This window comes from Trichoderma ghanense (assembly GCF_004382785.1).
Source record: "Trichoderma ghanense strain CCMA-1212 chromosome Unknown scaffold_8, whole genome shotgun sequence".
In the NCBI taxonomy this organism is placed as follows: Eukaryota; Fungi; Ascomycota; class Sordariomycetes; order Hypocreales; family Hypocreaceae; genus Trichoderma; species Trichoderma ghanense.
Window position 1 is genome coordinate 236,075 of NW_027395671.1, and position 16,537 is coordinate 252,611.

Consider the following 16,537-nt stretch of genomic DNA (forward strand, 5'->3'; position numbering starts at 1 on the left):
TTTCTCACACATCACGACATCAAAGCCAAGATGCCGACGGCGGCAGTCAACGCCCCATTGGGCATCTCACCGAAGCCTCGTGGGGCACGATTGAGCCAGTGTCACCCCCCGGCACGAGTAGATTAGATGAGTGGCCTTGACTTCATCTTCCTGTGACATGCTAAATGCAACGGTTCCCGATGGGCTGGAAAAGGTCCTTCTCCCACTGAAGCATTCCTGCCGCTGGGTTCCGTCCACGTTTTTGTCGCCCGTGAACCCTCATGCTATTCCTCTATTGTGCAAATATTCCGGGGCCAGCGGTGACATTCGCGTTGGCCGGGTGGAGAGATGTTGCTCGTGCGCAATCTCAATGGTAATCTCTGGCAATATATCAGTTAATATCCCATCCCCAGCAGCAGTGCGTGCGGAGCCTGGACATGATAATTGCCCTCTCTAGGTATCTCTCAGGTTCAGGTCGAATATTAGCAAGGGGCGAGTTGGAAGTGAATTCGGGCAGAAATATCTTCCCATGACCTCGTACATCATGCCATGTGCGCGTCTGGTGGTGCGATGCGGTGCTTGCCATTGTGACATGTCTGTGGTGGGAGGAGATTACGGCGAAGACATGGCAATTGGGCGTGGGAATCTTGAGCTGCACGCCGTGAATGAAACAACGTCTGTCCTGGTCTGCCTCAGTGGCTTCCGGAGATCCGACGTGCGCCCAGGGTTGAGTCTCTGAATGGCTGCTGACCTCGCCGCGGTGTCGCAGCCGGCCGGAACGCAGAACCAGTCAGTCGACAGCGTCACGATTCTTGCCTCGCCGCTCGTGTTTCTCTGTCCTCTGCGAGGGAAGCAAGAGTCAAAAAGCGAAAAAGCTTCCTGTGCCTCCCTCTCACCACCCCTGAACTAGGGCCGACAGGCCTCGGGATGGCATGCAGGGCCCGCATGCGTGGCTGGTTTCAGAACCGAGAGGGCCAGCCAACAGCCAAACAGCGCACGTCGACGTCAAGGACCCCAGCATCTGAAGTGCAGCAGTCGCAGCCAACCACGGCGTCCGGACCGGATTTTGCAGATAGTGGCTTGGGTGGCTTTCCCTATTGTGTTTGGAGCCGGCGCTTTTTGGGCTTCTTTGCGTCTGGCCATCCCTGCATAGCGCTCCCGCGCCGAGTCGAGAGCGTGAGGGGTAGCCTATTGGAGGGCGAGAAGTGGGAGGGCGCCTAGAAGGACTCGACGACGCGGCTGGGCGAGGCCGAGAATCTGCACGAGGTGCTGAAGATGACGACGATGAGGTTTCTGGCTGGGCGTCTGCTGCGTGAATGCACTCGGATCCGAGACTCGTACTCGAGAGCGGCTGTGAATGCCGTTGGATCGAGGCAGGTATTTGAGCAATGTCGAGTCACGGGCGCATGCAATTTGGCGTCTGGGGAAGCGTGTAGACTGTGTCGATCCGAATCGAGGCTGATGGAGCCGTTTTGCTGCTGATGATTCATGTCTCTGATCCAGCCTCTGCGCATCACTCAGTAAAGTTATCTCGAGACAATCTCGTCAGCATTAAGCGCAAACCAAAATAGAGTCAACCATAATACCATTGAGAGCTGATATTGTCGACCATCACTGCTGCTACCTGTCTTCCTCAGCTGCATGTGCGCGTTGAGTTTGAGTCTATCGTGAACTCTCTCCTAGGCTCAAACGAGTTGGCAAACCAATGGCATCTCGCGCTTCCTTCGCACCTGCAGCCATTCGGTACCTGCGTCTGGCGTTCGTGCAGCACATCAGACTGGACCTGGCTAGAAACAAAGTCGGGGCGTTTTTAGTGGCCGCGTGCCACTGCCAGCCAGCCGAGCGGAGTTGGCGCGCCAAGGCCGTAGCGGCCAGCCACAGGGGGGCCCTTCAGAGGCTCCATAGGGCCCCATAAGGCCTCCGTAGCGGTCTCTCGAGGGCACCACAGAGGGAGCAGAGAGCCTGGAGGGAGCAGACAGGGCCCTGTCTTGGGCGGTGCAGGGCGTTGAATGCGCTGCATGGGCTCTATGCTGGGGGCCCGCGGCAGGGGCTTGAGGGCTAGCCGCTTGGCTGCTCGCAGCTTCCAGCGCCCGGCAGCCAGTGATCGCCACCTCAACATGCCATCGCCGCCATCAGGGGGAATGTGGGCTGCCGACGGCGAACCATCTTTTCCTCTCCCTGCGCCCCTCGCTCGCCCTCTCGTTTCCATCGCCGTCCCTTTGCCTGGCTGTCTCTTTTCCTCTCCAGCTTGGTTGGCTTGTTCTGCCCTTTCCTTCAGCCCGTCTGCGTTTCACCGGGGCTGGCCGCTCGTTCGTCATTGTTTCTGCCCGACTGCGCAAAAAGAAAAGAAAATCTTAAAAAACTTGATACTTCAACTCACTCCTTCGCATTCACTCATTTCTCAAAGCGGCTGGAGATCTTCACCTTGCCTGACCACACCTTGCGACAATAGACGCCGCCGTCTCCTCGTTCCGTCATTCGTCAGAACCTTGAATCGATATCCAACTCCGTCACTCACTCACCATCACCTCGAAACAAACTCAAAGAGAGCCTGCCTGCGGCCTACTATTTGTTTCGTTTCCTTGCCAGGCCCCCTCTTTTTGCGCAGGATCGGCTTGACCATTGCGACTCTGCGTTTCAACCACTTTTTGCCGCCACGATTCGCCCAAATAACCGCCTCGCGAATACCAGCGATCGATCGTCAAGCTGAAACTTGAAACGACACGGCATAGATAAACAACAAGCCCAAGGAAACACAACACACACACGCACGCACGCACGCAGACAAAAAAAAAAAAAAAAAATCAACACCCGCTTCCCGTCGCCTCCTGGAGCTGTCACTGTGATTATTGTGCACTCTTTTCGACTTGCCGGTCCTTGCCCAACGACTCCATCCCTCCCACTAGCTATTGTTTCCCTCTCCACGGGTCCACCGAATACCGTGTCAGCAACCCTCCAAAGACGAAACGCCCGAATCCCACAGGGAAACAAAGTTAGTTGTTGGAGCGATTTATTGGCCCGAAGCCGACTGGTCCTCTTCTGGAGGCCATTTCTATTCGCCGCTCTGCGTGGGTGACAGAGGCTGCCTGCACGCGGTAACGGGAGTCACTCGAGTCGAAACCCCTGCACGGCTCTTTACACTCTCTTCGCCTGCTCGGAGCGAACCAGTTTTCTTCACCTCACCCTCGACTCTCCTTCTTTCCGACCTCCGTTGTTGCACGCACAGGATGCCATTCAACAACGAGGCGTGACACAGCGAATTGGTTCTCTTTCTTTCCTTGCCCATTCTCCCGGCCGTGACTCCATCCCGCTATTGACTGGCGCTCGTTGGAACACGGTCGACACTCTCGTTCTTCTGTTCGCGAACAAGCACCTTTTTGGTTGACAGCCTATTTCACTCTTTACACTTACGGCTTGTTCACGTCCCTCCCTCCAAAGTGCATCCTACCCTCTTTTACCCTGCCTCTCCCGACGACGAAACCCTCCCTCCTCCCAAGATCCCCAAGAAGAAAAAAGACCAAGGCAGAATGGACGTCCATCCGCGCCGGTTCGCTGGTGGCATCGAGTCCTTCGTTCCCTCACGGGTGCTGCAGGTCAGGTCGTCGGATAGCTCAGAGGTACCCTCCAATCCAACCATTGCACCCTATACCTCCTCGCTAAATGGTGTCAACCAAACACAGAACGACTTGTTCAGGGACATCCTCTGGACCAGTCTGGGCGCCGTGGCCGTCATTGTCTTACTCATCAGAATCGCAGAGCTGCTATGGGCGAAGCTTCGCCAGGTGTCGGCCATGTCGGTGCCGCGGGACAAGCAGGGCTACTGGAAGCACTCGCAATGGAGCTGGATGCCGGGCGTGAAGAAGCATCTCATCTACGCGCCGCTGTTCGGGAAGCGCCACAACCGCGAGTTCCGCTTCTCGTCCGCCGTCAACGTCGGCACGCTGCCCTCGAGGCTGCACGCCACCCTGCTGTTCCTGTACCTCGCTAGCAACGCAGCGTACATGTTCATCCTCGACTGGACGCAGGCCAACTACTACTCCTTCTGCGCCGAGCTGCGAGGCCGCTCCGGCACGCTGGCCCTCGTCAACATGGTCCCCCTGATCATCATGGCCGGACGCAACAACCCCCTGATTGGCATGCTGCAAATCAGCTTCGACACGTACAACCTGCTGCACCGGTGGATGGGCCGCATCGTCGCCATCGAGGTCATCATCCACACCATCGCCTGGGCCATTCCGAGCGTTGCCAACAGCGGCTGGGCGGGCGTCTGGAAGTCGCTGCTTCACAGCCCCTTTCTCGGCATCGGAAGCCTGGGCACGCTCAGCCTGACGCTCATCTTCTTCCTGGCCGTCTCGCCCCTCCGCCACGCTTTTTACGAGACCTTCCTCAACCTGCACATTCTGCTGGCGGCCGTGGCCTTCGCCTGCACCTGGGTCCACTGCGTGACGGCTAGCATCCCCGGGGGCCTGCCGCAGCTGTCGTGGGTCATTGCCATCCTGTCGCTGTGGATTGCCGACCGCCTGGCCCGAATCGTCCGCCTTGCGTGGGTCAACTGGTCCGACAAGGGCTTTGCCGACGCTCTGTGCGAGCCCATGCCCGGCGACGTCACCCGAGTCACCTTCCGCCTGCCGCGATACATCGACATCAAGCCGGGCACCCACGCCTACCTCCGCTTCTGGAACGTCAACGTGTGGGAGAGCCACCCGTTTTCCATTGCCTGGGTCGAGCACGAGGTCCAGCACTCCCTACCCACGTCCGAGAAGGACCACCTCACCGCCATGGACCGCAGCAATGCCTACACACTGGTGTCGTTCCTCATCGGCGCGCAGACGGGCATGACGAGGAAGCTCTTCAACACGGTCAAGGGCTCGGAACAGGGCATCCGCATGAAGGCGGCGCTCGAGGGCCCGTATGCTGGCCACCACAGCCTCGACTCGTACGGCCACGCCGTGCTGTTTGCCGGATCGACAGGCATCACACACCAGATCTCGTACATTCGACATCTGCTCAACGGATACAATGAAGGCACCGTGGCGACGCGGCGAGTGACGCTTGTCTGGATCATCCGGGAGTATGAATCCCTCGAGTGGGTGCGCCCATTCATGGACCAGATCTTGCGCATCACAAACCGCAAAGACATCCTCCGCATCCAGGTTTTTGTCACACGACCGCAGAACCCGCGCGACATTGCGAGCTCCAGCTCAACGGTCAAGATGTTCCCTGGACGGCCGAACGTGCCGCTGCTGCTGGCCAAGGAAGTCCAGGAGCAGGTCGGGGCCATGGTGGTCAGCGTCTGCGGGCCCGGTGCCCTGGCAGACGACGTGCGAGGCGCCGTGCGAGCGGTGCAGGGCCACACGGTTGTCGACTTCATCGAGGAGAGCTTCACGTGGTGATGTGCATATATCGCAATCTACTATCTTTTTATCTGGGTATTATGAAACGATGCTTTGAAGAGTTGTTTTTATACTATACTAAGGTACCTAGATGGGAGGGGATCCGAGGCGCTAGCCGGCGAAGCAATCTTTCCTGACGTTTTTTCCCGTCTACCATTCGACCTGTACATATTTTAAGAGACCGGACTCTGCAGACGTGGAGGCTATACCTAACATCTACGGAAGAGGGTATGTACCCGGACGTTGTATAGAAACTGCATACTCCTCGATGCCTTCTTTTTCTTCACATCTTTTTTTATAAAGATGAAATCGGCGCAAATTGGTTGTGTTCTTTCTCCTTTTCACTTTCATTTTCTCGTTCTCTCCCGTCTCGAGAGACATAGCATAGCATCTGGGGAAAACAATTGGACTGGCTCATTTCTTTCGTCTTCTACTACTCAGTTCACTTGTGTGAGTGCTTCTTGTGTGTGTTTCCTCTGTGTGAGTTGTCTCTTTTGTTCATGATGTGGGATGCATGTTGTGTGTCGTGAGACTCCACCTATGATTTGTGTAATTGTAATACTACCTTGGTACATTGGTTGTAGATGAGTAGATGGTAGGTTCTGGGAATTTCATTTGTTTGTATACTTATCGTACGATGAGCGTGATTTGAAATAGTGTTGATATTCAAAAGCTTTGCTGTCTATGCTTTTCCTATCCATCCCTTACAATATGTGTATACAGATGTATCCTCCATACACCAATAGATAGATACAGAAGAGATATCATAAAACAACAGAAATGAGAAGCGCCAGACACCCTTTGCTTATCCCAACCCTTTGCTCCCTCTCCATCCAATACATCCAAAGGGGGGGGGCGCAGAAACCTAAAACATACGACATACGCTTACGCACCAAGCGCCAGCCCCTGGACCGCAGCCATCATCCCTCCCCCTCCCCCAAGCTCGTCCAGCCCCCTGAACCCTTCCTCGACGGCCCACGCCCTGCCCTTTTCCCTGGGGTGCAGAAACTCGCACGAGCGGCCCACGACGAGGAGTCCCGGGGGCCGGCTGCCCTCTGCCTCGATGGCCTCGGCGACGTGGGCGAGGGTGGTGCGGATGACGCGCTGGTCGGGGCAGCTGGCGCGCTCGATGACGGCGCAGGGGGTGGAGAGTGGCCAGAGGGCTCTTGATGAGGGTGTCTTTGTTTGTAATTGTGACGCCGTGGTGTTGTTAGGATCTGGGGACTCGGTTTCGTCGTCCTCGATGGGAGTGGTGAGTTCGCGGACGAGCCCGACGATGCGGTGCAGCGCCATGAGGAAGACGACTGTCCGCGAGGGCACGTATTCAGGCGGCGAGGGAGCCTTGCCCCTCTTGCCCGTGCCGGTGCAGATGAGCACCTGGTCGGCCACGTCGCGCTGCGTCGCCGGAATGGCGGCAAACAGCGGTGCGCTCAGCGCGCTGGTGACGCCGGGGAGGACGGTGACGGCGCCGGGGGCGTCGAAGCCGTGCTGGCGGAAGTGCGCGAGCTCCTCGCCGCCGCGGCCGTAGATGAAGGGGTCGCCCTGCTTGAGGCGGAGCACCGTCTTGCCGGCGGAGGCGGCGGCGAGCGCGGCGGCCAGCAGCTCGTCCTGGGCCTGGTCGGCGTTGCCGGGGAACTTGCGGGCGATTTCGACGGGCGTGCGGCGCGGGATGAGGTCCAGCACGCCCGAGGGCACGAGCTTGTCCGCGAGGATGAGGTCGGCCGTCTGGATGGCGTTGTAGGTTGCGCGCGTGAGGAGGTCGGGGTGTCCCGGGCCGCTGCCGGCGAGGATGATTCTGCCCTTGGGACGGCCGCCGGGACTGGAGTCGAAGTCGCGGCCGTCTCGGGCCTTTTCTGCGGCGGCGGTGCCGGCGTAGGCTTCTAGCAGGCGGTCGACGTCGTGGTCGGCCACGGACGCGAGCTTCTTGAGGGGCCAGTACTCGCAGACTTGGCTGAGCCAGCGCATCCTCCTGTTGCGGACGTCCTCCTCCGTGACGAGCTTGTTGAAGAGGGCGCTCTGGTCGACGGAGTCGTCGAGGTCGCCCAGTGTCGGCTCAGAAAGACCGGCTTTCTCGTCGTGCTGCTGGATGCGACGCCTTGCTTCGCCGAAGCGCTGGCAGGCCGCGCCCAGGTTTGGCGGTAGGGACGAGGCGATCTCGCGGCGGATGCGGGAGGCCAGCTTGCAGCCGCGGCCGTTTGTGGTGACGCCGATCTGGAGGGGGCCGTCGGAGTGGACGGAGAGGAGGGAGAAGGTGCAGAGATGGGGGGCGTCGACGACGTTGACGGGGATGCGGTTGCGCTTGCAGAGGGAGGAGATGTGCGGGCCTGATTGGGTTGTCAGTATACGGAATATCATGATATCGAGAGCTGAGATGTAGGCAAAGTATATAGAGATGTAGTTACTCACCCAGCTCTTCTCGTGACGCCCCCGCCGTCACAAACACGGCATCAACAACGCCTCCGACCTCTTCTCTGCCCAGCCGGAACAGATGCTCGTCCGCAAACGCCTCGCGCACCCACTTGACGCTGCCGTCGTCGATCCTGCGCTGCAGGCCATAGTGCAGCTCTGCCGTCTCCGGCGCAACGACAACGGGGTGCGCCCCGGCTGCGAGAGACTGTGCGCATCGAGCTGCGGCCAGAGGGTTTGTGCCGATGACGAGGTGGACGTTGTCTGTGCAGTTGAGGCCTGCCAGCATCGAGTTGCCGGTGCTGGCGTCGAGTGAGGACGCAGCCATTTGGGGAGGATATTGGCGGGATGTCGGGAGGCCCGAGATCCGGATGCTGGGGTGAAGATACTCTAAAGGGCTGAGATTGAGGTTGTCTCTTCTTCTTCTTCTTGACTTTCAGTTCATGGTATACTGAATGATATTTTCACGACAATGAATGGGTTATCGAAAAGAAACAGCGCTTGTGTACAAGACGTTTTGATTCCAGCCCTGTCTCAATAAATAGCAATCCATCCACCTCGACTTGAATCTCGCCAGTCAGGGTCTCTCCCGACAGCCCGACGCCCCAACGCCGAACACCCGACGAGCCCTTTTCTTTTCTTTGCTTCCTCAGGAACCAATGATGGCATCAGAAACAGCTCCATAATCTCCATTTTCCATAGCAAGATTGCGCGCTTCTCCAATGGCTTGTTGTGTGATTACTTTTGAGCTGGAGAAATGATCAATCTGCCACCAAGTTGACGCCATTTTCCCCATGTGGGGCCGCTATCGGAAAGATAAGCCAAGAACGATTTGCAGCTGGTTTCTCTTTGTGACTGTCTACAGGACGAGGTGAGATGGAAGCATCTCCGAGGCAGTCGTTCTGAAATGATGCTTATCAGATAGACATTGATACTTGACTGCAGCGTCTACCATCGATGGCATCTCCGAGGTCTTGTTTGGCAGTGCTGCTTATCGGGTTGATGCATTGGTGAGCTTTGATATCCAACATGGACATCTCCGAGGGAACTTCAAGCTGTCGCGGATTATACGCAGCCTATCTTGCTCAAATTGCGTGTGATTTGCTGACCTAGCCGTAGATGGGTAGGTATCTAGGTATCCAGCATCCTGACAAATACTATACACGTCTTTCTCACTGCTACTGTTCAAAGTACCTGAGAAGATGGGTTCAATTGCCTGCGAAATCTTATCGTGGACTAAGAGAGCAAAGCTTGTTATACTAAAGTTTCTTCCCAATTTTCATCCAAGACGCTAAGGCGGGTTGGTGGAGTGGTCTAACACGTGCGACTCAAGAGAATATCTTGATCCCTCAAAAGGATTTCGCATCTCGCAAGAGGCGTGGGTTCGAATCCCACACCCGTCAGTCTTTCTTTTTGCTTTTTTGCGCTCTGATGCAGTCTTTGAAGATGGATGGATAGAATTCACGGAGAGAACATGAAGCACAGAAGAGTGGGAGAGATGGTTTTGTTTGCTTTTGTTGCTGCCATGTGGTGACAAACTGGACCAGAACGGATCGGTTGACCTTCTGTGCAGGTGGACAATGAACCAATAGCATTACACCGTTGCCGGTAGATGGCGAAGCTCTGATGAGACAGGCGCCTTTGTCTCCAGATGAAGACGAATCTGCAGCAGCCGATGCTTCTTATAGAAAAAGTGCAACAAACACATCTCCCATCGTGCCGTTATTAGTACGAGTGCACTTGAGTTTGATCTTGCCGTGTCTGATTGGAATCTTCTTCCAACTGCCTGCCACGAGGCAACAGAGGCTATGCCCAATGCGGTAGTCATTCATTGTCTTTGCCCTTGCATTACGCCATAAAGCTGCAGCTGTTGACACCTCCCGCATTACTCAGCAAATGATCCAGAGGCAGATGCGCAAGCTGGCCACGCTCAAACTTGACGCCTTCATCCATCAACAGCAGCAACGAATCCTCAGCCACAGCATTACGCACAACCTTGCCTGCATCTACGAGCGCATCGTCACCATGAGCGGCCCCATCCATGTCCAGTCCGACGGCGAGTGGCAGTCGCTGCTCTCGAAGAATTCCGTCGTGGTCGCAGATTGTATGGCATCTCGCGGGATCGAGCCATGTTGCGACAAACTCAATAGATGCATCACTGCTAACGAGAACTCGTCACAGTCTACGCCGATTGGTGCGGTCCCTGCAAGATGATTGCGCCTCACTTCGAGCGCCTCGCCAAGGAGCACTCGCGCCCGAACAAGGTCGCCTTCGCAAAGGTCAACGTCGACAACCAAGCCAACATTGCCCGCACGAACGGCGTCACGGCAATGCCCACCTTCGTCATCTTCCACAACGGCTCGACCGTCCAGACCATCCGCGGCGCCAACCCGTCCGCCTTAACCGAGGCCGTCACAAAGGCCGTCTCGCTCAGCGACGGCGGCAAGGCCGAAGACGTCTTCAAGACCCCCGGCAGGACGCTGGGCGGCGATGGCCCCGTTCCCGGCCAGCGTCACTGGAGCGTGACCGTGCTGCTCAACGTCGTCATGATGCTCGTCGGACTCTATCTCACGTCCTTATTTTCGGCACGTAACAAACAGGGAGCGTAGGACGGAGGGAGGGAGCAAGATTGCTGACTGGCAGGCCAGATTGATGCGTACAAGGGCGCGGAGCAGTCCATGTTCAACCCGAAGAGACAGCAGCCACCGCGAGGGAAGCCGGCGGCGGCTGGAGGACCGGCGCCAGCAGGCAGTGCTCGGCCGCAACAACAGAGGTCGGCCTTTAAGACGCTAGCTGATTTGTGATTTTCATGATTTTGACGATGCGATGGAGGCGAATGAGTGGTGGATAGGGGATGGACAAGCCTTTTCTTGTTTCTGTGCGTTTGAGCGTTTCTACAACTGCGTCAGCTAAGCTGGCACGCAACGGTGATACCTACAAGGCTGTTGCCTTATGATGTGAAAATTAGTACTACCCCGTATTTCTTATAAAAGGACAAGACGGGAAAAGGAAATAAAAGAAAGAAGAAAAAGAAAAAAGAGACGAGTTCGCATGCACAGCTCCATCGTGTTAAACTGGTCCAATGGAGCTCGTCTCTGTAGTGCGTCTGTTAGCGCTGGTTGACTCTCACATGCAGGCTTATCGCCAATCGTGGCAAACACGTGACTGCGAAAGTCTGAAAAAGTTGAGAACTGCCATTATTCATGAAGACGAACAGCATTTTCTCCCCTTGAAGATTTCTGTGCCAAAATTGAAGATGCTGTCGTTGAATGGGATCAAGAATGCTTGCCCCAAGTGCAGCTATGCCTATCTCTTCACGGCGTCGAGGCAGTCCAGACATGCCTCATTCTCACCGGCATCACTGACAAGATCGACTGCCCCACGCATACAGATTCAGCGCAGCTCGTATCAACTAAACAGACGGTGCATTTCCACCTCCAAAGCTGCTCTTCAAGAGCCATCAGATATTCCGGGAAGCCAGTCCGCAGAGGATATTGAAAAGGTGGTCCGTGAAGCAAAGCAGCGCTTTCGTGACACCCTTCCAAAGGGGTATCTCAACGTGGAGGAGTATGCGCTGTACGAACGGCTCTATGGACCACCGCTCCGAGAGACGGCGCCAGAGGATGTCGGCATTCCGACGCATGCGGACATGGAAGGCCAAGTGACACGGCTAAGCGACGAAGGGACACTGCTGAGGGAGTTGGAAGGCGGAGGATTCGAGGAAGTCATCTATAGGTTACCTTTCGCGAGTGGTGAGGTAGAGGAGCCTTCGGCCTCGGAACAGCTGTCGGCTTCTGATTCTGCGGTAGAAGCAGTTGAGGAGCCACTATCTTACATCGATGCCGTCGCCAGAAATCCAAGGGAGCATGAGGCGCTGCAGAGGCTGATGCAGGACTTCAAGGCCTCGCAGAAGAAGCAAATGGAGGATGAGATTGCAGCAGCGAGGGCGGAAGCCGAAGCAGAGCAGGAGGCTTATGAGATGGAAGAAGAGGACATCCTCTTTGATGAGCAAGACCTGTCTTCGCCTGGGGCAGAGATGCAGGTACTTTCAGGCGAGGCGCGACGATTCCATCCTTACACTCTGCAGGGCAGGTTCCACGGAAGCCCGGTCGAGATTTCGCTACCTCAAAGCTCACTCGTCACACCCATTCGGGACCTCTTGGATCGAACTCACCTGTCTCACGTCAAGGCCGCTGCCGAAGCCGCATTTGGCGGACCAGGACTACCGACTTCACCGTCGACCCCTGAAGGGAAGAAGAACGGGCAGATGGGCGGCGTTGGCCTCCCCCCTGATCAGCGGCACATGACGGAGATTGAGGCTGATGCGTTCCTCGCCAGCTTCCTCCCTCCTGCTTATGCTTCCGTCACGTCGGTTTTGCGAGAAGTGCGGAGGCGGCTGGGCAGCAACTGGATCCAAGAGCGGCTCAAAAGGAGCGAAAATGCAGGCTTGAGTGTCCTGGATGCCGGAGCTGGCGGAGCTGGCCTTGTTGCCTGGGAGCAGATACTCAACGCGGAGTGGGATCTGCTACGGGAAAAGGGCGAGGTCAAGGGCTCACAACCTCCCGGAAGGAAAACAGTCATCACCGGCTCGGATCGTCTGCGGCACCGTTTGAAGAGCTTCCTCCATAACACGACGTTCCTGCCTCGGTTGCCTGATTACGAGCACTCTGGAGAGACGACGCAGGGCGAGCATCTTGACGCTGGTGACAAACCGCAGCCGCGGAAAAGCTACGATCTCATCATCGCTTCTCATCTCTTCCTCAAGGAGAAGCAGGATCACTACCGCCAGGCCATCCTCAACAACCTGTGGACTCTTCTCAACAAAGACGGCGGTGTGCTCATCGTGATTGAGAAGGCCCACCCCCGAGGCTTCGAAGCTGTCGCCCATGTCAGAGACACGTTGCTCAAGCAGTTCCTCCTGCCTCAGAACGGCGAGCCCGGCATCCCGGCGGAAGAACTGAATCCAGCATTCCATAGAGAGCGGGAAGCCGGCCACATCATTGCGCCATGCACCAACCACGGGACGTGTCCCATGTACAAAGAGGTCGGGAAGAGCAAGGGCCGAAAGGATTACTGTTACTTCAACCAGCGGTTCACCCGGCCCACCTTCTACACCAAGATGCTGGGCAACAGCTCAAATACACAGGGCGACGTCGAGTTCAGCTACGTGGCGATCCAGCGAGGGCACTCAAAGGCAGACCAGCGTCCCGGATGGAAGGCCACCGAGCAGGCATTCGCAGGCTATGAGCATTCTCAGGAGAGCCCGGATATGCAATCCCTGCCCAGAATGGTTCTGCCTCCCCTGAAGCGCAAAGGCCACGTCACGCTCGACGTCTGCACGCCCGAAGGCAAGATTGAGCGCTGGACGGTCCCCAAGAGCTTCAGCAAGCTCGCCTACCACGACGCCCGGAAATCCCACTGGGGCGATCTCTGGGCTCTCGGGGCCAAGACCAAAGTCGCTCGCAGCGTGCGCGTCGGCAGCGGGGTGGACGATGGGGGGAAGCGAGCAGAGGGCGGCAAGAAGCCTCGCAAGGTCGAAATCACCATGGACGGAGGGCGGCTTTCGGCCAACGAGAAGAATGCGCGAAAGGAGCGCCGGTCGAAGGGTAAGCGGGACAGGCAGACTGATTTGATCAAGGAGATTCTGGAGGCGGAGGACCTGGAGGAGAGGGAGATTGAGAGGGAGATGGATGGGGAGGTTGAGGAGCAACTGAGGTTGGAGGAGGAGGAGGAGGAGGAGCGTAAGGGGAGGCGATGAAGGGATGATGCATAGAGGATATTGTATAACACTGGAGAAGACTGTACATTAGGTCGAAGCACTGGCTCATGTGAGGTTTCAAGGCTTGTTTAGGCGTTATAGCATGACAAATGTCTTGTAATTACTACATGGATGAGTATCCTTTCATGACAGGGCTACTGTAGGGGGACTTTGTGTTGAATCGTAGAAATCTCCTTTATTTCAGTCTCTTGTCCTCGTGATAGGCGGGATCTTCTCTCTGAAATAAAGATCTTCACGACCCTGTCAATCAAGACGGCGAACACCAAAGGCAAGCTGCACCGCCGAATCAATGCAGCGCAAACACAACAATATGTCAAGTCACAAGGCCCCAATCGCCCTCAAATCAAACTTTCATGATGATATTATCCGTAAGATACGCAGCACCTCGCATCCACCTCCCCACGGCTGCATCGCAGACAGAAAATCCTACTATAGCCGAGCTCTTTAGGCTTAACTCTCAAGAACAACATTGCTTCCCTTCGCCACCCGGCATTTTCATAGGTTTATACGATGGAGATTTCCCTGATTTGGAAGTTTGCCACCGTCTCTAGAAAAGGAGGGTTCAACGGTCTTGCAATCGTGTCCATTGGAAACAGTCATGCAAAGGCGCATGTTAAGCGAGATCGACGACATGTGAACTCGTTCAGGCTTCTTTTTTATGCCCGCCTTATGCGCCGTTGAAAGGGGAGACCTGAGACAAACAACCTTAAAGCGAGAGGGACATGTTCTCTTTCCCTTGCATCAGTCGGGTCCTCAGCAATCTTTCACGTTCTTCGAGTACTCTCCCATCTTTTTTCAACCTCGTCCAGGGATGTTTGGAGGACGAACGCCGCGCCTCGTTGTGAGACTTCGTAACAATGTTTGTCGGCCGTCCGCGAATCGTCCGGAATAGCATCATCTTGACGCTCGCGATCCTAACAATATGGCACCTCGGACTCTTATCCCGGGCGCTACCACCATCATCAGCATCATCGTCAACATCATCAGAATGGTCTCGTCTTGAGCATCTCATGAACCACGGCGCGCCACGGACCCCCTCATCAAACTCCAGCTTCGACTGGAGCAGCATCCCCTTCCGCTATCCTCCACACAACACCACCCGCCTCCCCAGCCAACACAAACCGCTCCCCCGCATCCAGCACCACCGATTCGCACCCGAATCACCAGCCGCTGCCAAAGAGCGCACCAAGAGACTCGTCGCGGTGAAGAAAGTCTTCCAGCGAGCATGGCAGGCGTATAAAACCTTCGCCTGGAAACAAGACGCCCTGCTGCCCATCAGCGGCGGCGCAAGAGAGCAGTTCTCGGGCTGGGCGGCGACGCTCGTGGACTCCCTCGACACGCTCTGGATCATGGGCCTGCGAGACGACTTCGACGAGGCGGTGGCGGCGGTGGCGGGCATCGATTTCGGGTCGTCGACGAGCAGCCGGGTCAACGTCTTTGAGACCAACATTCGCTACCTGGGGGGGTTGCTGGCGGCGTATGACTTGAGCGGCAGGGAGGTGCTGCTGGAGAAGGCTGTCGAGCTGGGAGGCGTCATCTATGCGAGCTTCAACACGGAGAACGGCATGCCCGTCGACTTTCTCAGCTTCGACGCGGCCAAGCTGGGCAAGGGGCTGGTGGTGGAAAGCTCCGTCGTGTCAGCGTCGCCCGGCACGCTGTCCCTCGAGCTGGCGCACCTGTCCCAGGTCACGGGCGACGCCAAGTACTACAGCGCCGTGGCGCGGGTCATGGACGTCTTCTACCGGGGCCAGAACGACACGAGGCTTCCCGGCGTCTGGCCGATGAGCGTCAACATGAGGGCCGGGGACGTGGTCAACGGGAGCACCTTCACGCTCGGCGGCGGCGCAGACTCGCTGTACGAGTACCTGCCCAAGATGCACCAGCTGCTGGGCGGCGGGGAGCACAAGTACGAGGCCATGTCGAGGGCGTTTCTGCAGGCGGCGGACCGCCACTTGTTGTTCCGGCCCATGCTGCCGCGGGGGGAGCAAGACGGAGACGTGCTCATGCCTGGAAACGTAAACGTCGACGAGGGCGGGGAGCCGGTGCTGGACCCCGAAACGGAACACCTGGCCTGTTTCGTAGGGGGCATGTTTGGGCTCGCGGGGAGGCTGTTTGGCAGGGCAGAGGACGTCGACACGGGCGTCAGGCTGACCAACGGCTGCGTCTACGCGTACAGGGCCTTTCCCACGGGCTTGATGCCCGAGAGGGTCGACCTGGCGCCCTGCAGGGACCGCGCCCGCTGCCCCTGGGACGAGGAGCACTGGCTGAGGGAGCGCGACAAGAGGCCCGAGTGGGAGCCCCATCTGCCCAGGGGCTTCGCTAGTGCAAAGGACCCGCGATATCTGCTCAGGCCCGAGGCCGTCGAGAGCGTCTTCTACGCGTACCGCATCACGGGGCGGCCTGAATTTCAAACGGCGGCCTGGGACATGTTTACCGCTGTGGAGAGGGGAACGAGGACGCGGTTTGCAAACGCTGCGGTGATGGATGTTACGAGGGCGGCGGAGGAGCTGCCTCTGGAGGACTACATGGAGGTGAGTTACATGAATGTTTTTTTTTTCTTCTTTTTTCTTTTTTTTTTTTGTATGTGTGTGTGTGTGTGCCCGATGTGGTAGCACCACTCTATCCTTCTCTTCTCTTTTTTCTCTGTTTGACTGACGGTGACTATGTGTTATTAGAGCTTCTGGCTTGCTGAGACTTTGAAATACTTTTATCTCGTGTTTTCGACGCCGGACATTATCAGCTTGGATGACTTTGTGCTCAACACCGAGGCTCACCCCTTCAGGCTCACGAGATGAAACGGATGAGGGATGAAAGACAGAGAAAGCTGCCCTGTCAGTTTGTGCCGAGGGTGGTAGGCCACTATCACGAACAGAGCGCATGACTCAGGGGCTAGTACTTGTAGCAGTCATACAGCAAGCTTACGGTTAGGTTCCCCGATGCATCAGTGGCTTTCATGTCCAAGCGAGATGCATTGACAAAG

General features: G+C 56.8%; 5 protein-coding genes across 5 annotated transcripts; 3 read left to right on the forward strand and 2 right to left on the reverse strand.

Moving 5' to 3' along the window:
* Positions 1-1,789: 1,789 nt before the first annotated feature.
* On the reverse strand, positions 1,790-2,188 carry CCMA1212_006693 (uncharacterized protein; the record flags this gene model as incomplete). The annotated part of the gene is made up of 1 exon (XM_073703899.1): positions 1,790-2,188. One exon carries the CDS (start codon positions 2,186-2,188, stop codon positions 1,790-1,792), a length of 399 nt encoding a protein of 132 aa, XP_073557592.1.
* Positions 2,189-3,506: 1,318 nt separating this feature from the next.
* On the forward strand, positions 3,507-5,372 carry CCMA1212_006694 (Ferric/cupric reductase transmembrane component 2; the record flags this gene model as incomplete). The annotated part of the gene is made up of 1 exon (XM_073703900.1): positions 3,507-5,372. One exon carries the CDS (start codon positions 3,507-3,509, stop codon positions 5,370-5,372), a length of 1,866 nt encoding a protein of 621 aa, XP_073557591.1.
* Positions 5,373-6,257: 885 nt separating this feature from the next.
* Positions 6,258-8,106, reverse strand: CCMA1212_006695 (Uroporphyrinogen-III C-methyltransferase; the record flags this gene model as incomplete). The annotated part of the gene is made up of 2 exons (XM_073703901.1): positions 6,258-7,696; positions 7,779-8,106. The coding sequence occupies 2 exons, from the start codon at positions 8,104-8,106 to the stop codon at positions 6,258-6,260; spliced, it is 1,767 nt and encodes a 588-aa protein (XP_073557590.1).
* A 1,539-nt stretch (positions 8,107-9,645) lies between these two features.
* CCMA1212_006697 (37S ribosomal protein S22) lies at positions 9,646-13,536 on the forward strand (the record flags this gene model as incomplete). The annotated part of the gene is made up of 4 exons (XM_073703902.1): positions 9,646-9,882; positions 9,960-10,367; positions 10,422-10,578; positions 11,181-13,536. Exons 1-4 carry the CDS (start codon positions 9,675-9,677, stop codon positions 13,534-13,536), a joined length of 3,129 nt encoding a protein of 1,042 aa, XP_073557589.1. The 5' UTR covers positions 9,646-9,674.
* An 878-nt stretch (positions 13,537-14,414) lies between these two features.
* CCMA1212_006698 (putative mannosyl-oligosaccharide alpha-1,2-mannosidase) lies at positions 14,415-16,352 on the forward strand (the record flags this gene model as incomplete). The annotated part of the gene is made up of 2 exons (XM_073703903.1): positions 14,415-16,088; positions 16,233-16,352. 2 exons carry the CDS (start codon positions 14,415-14,417, stop codon positions 16,350-16,352), a joined length of 1,794 nt encoding a protein of 597 aa, XP_073557597.1.
* Between the last annotated feature and the right edge of the window lie 185 nt (positions 16,353-16,537).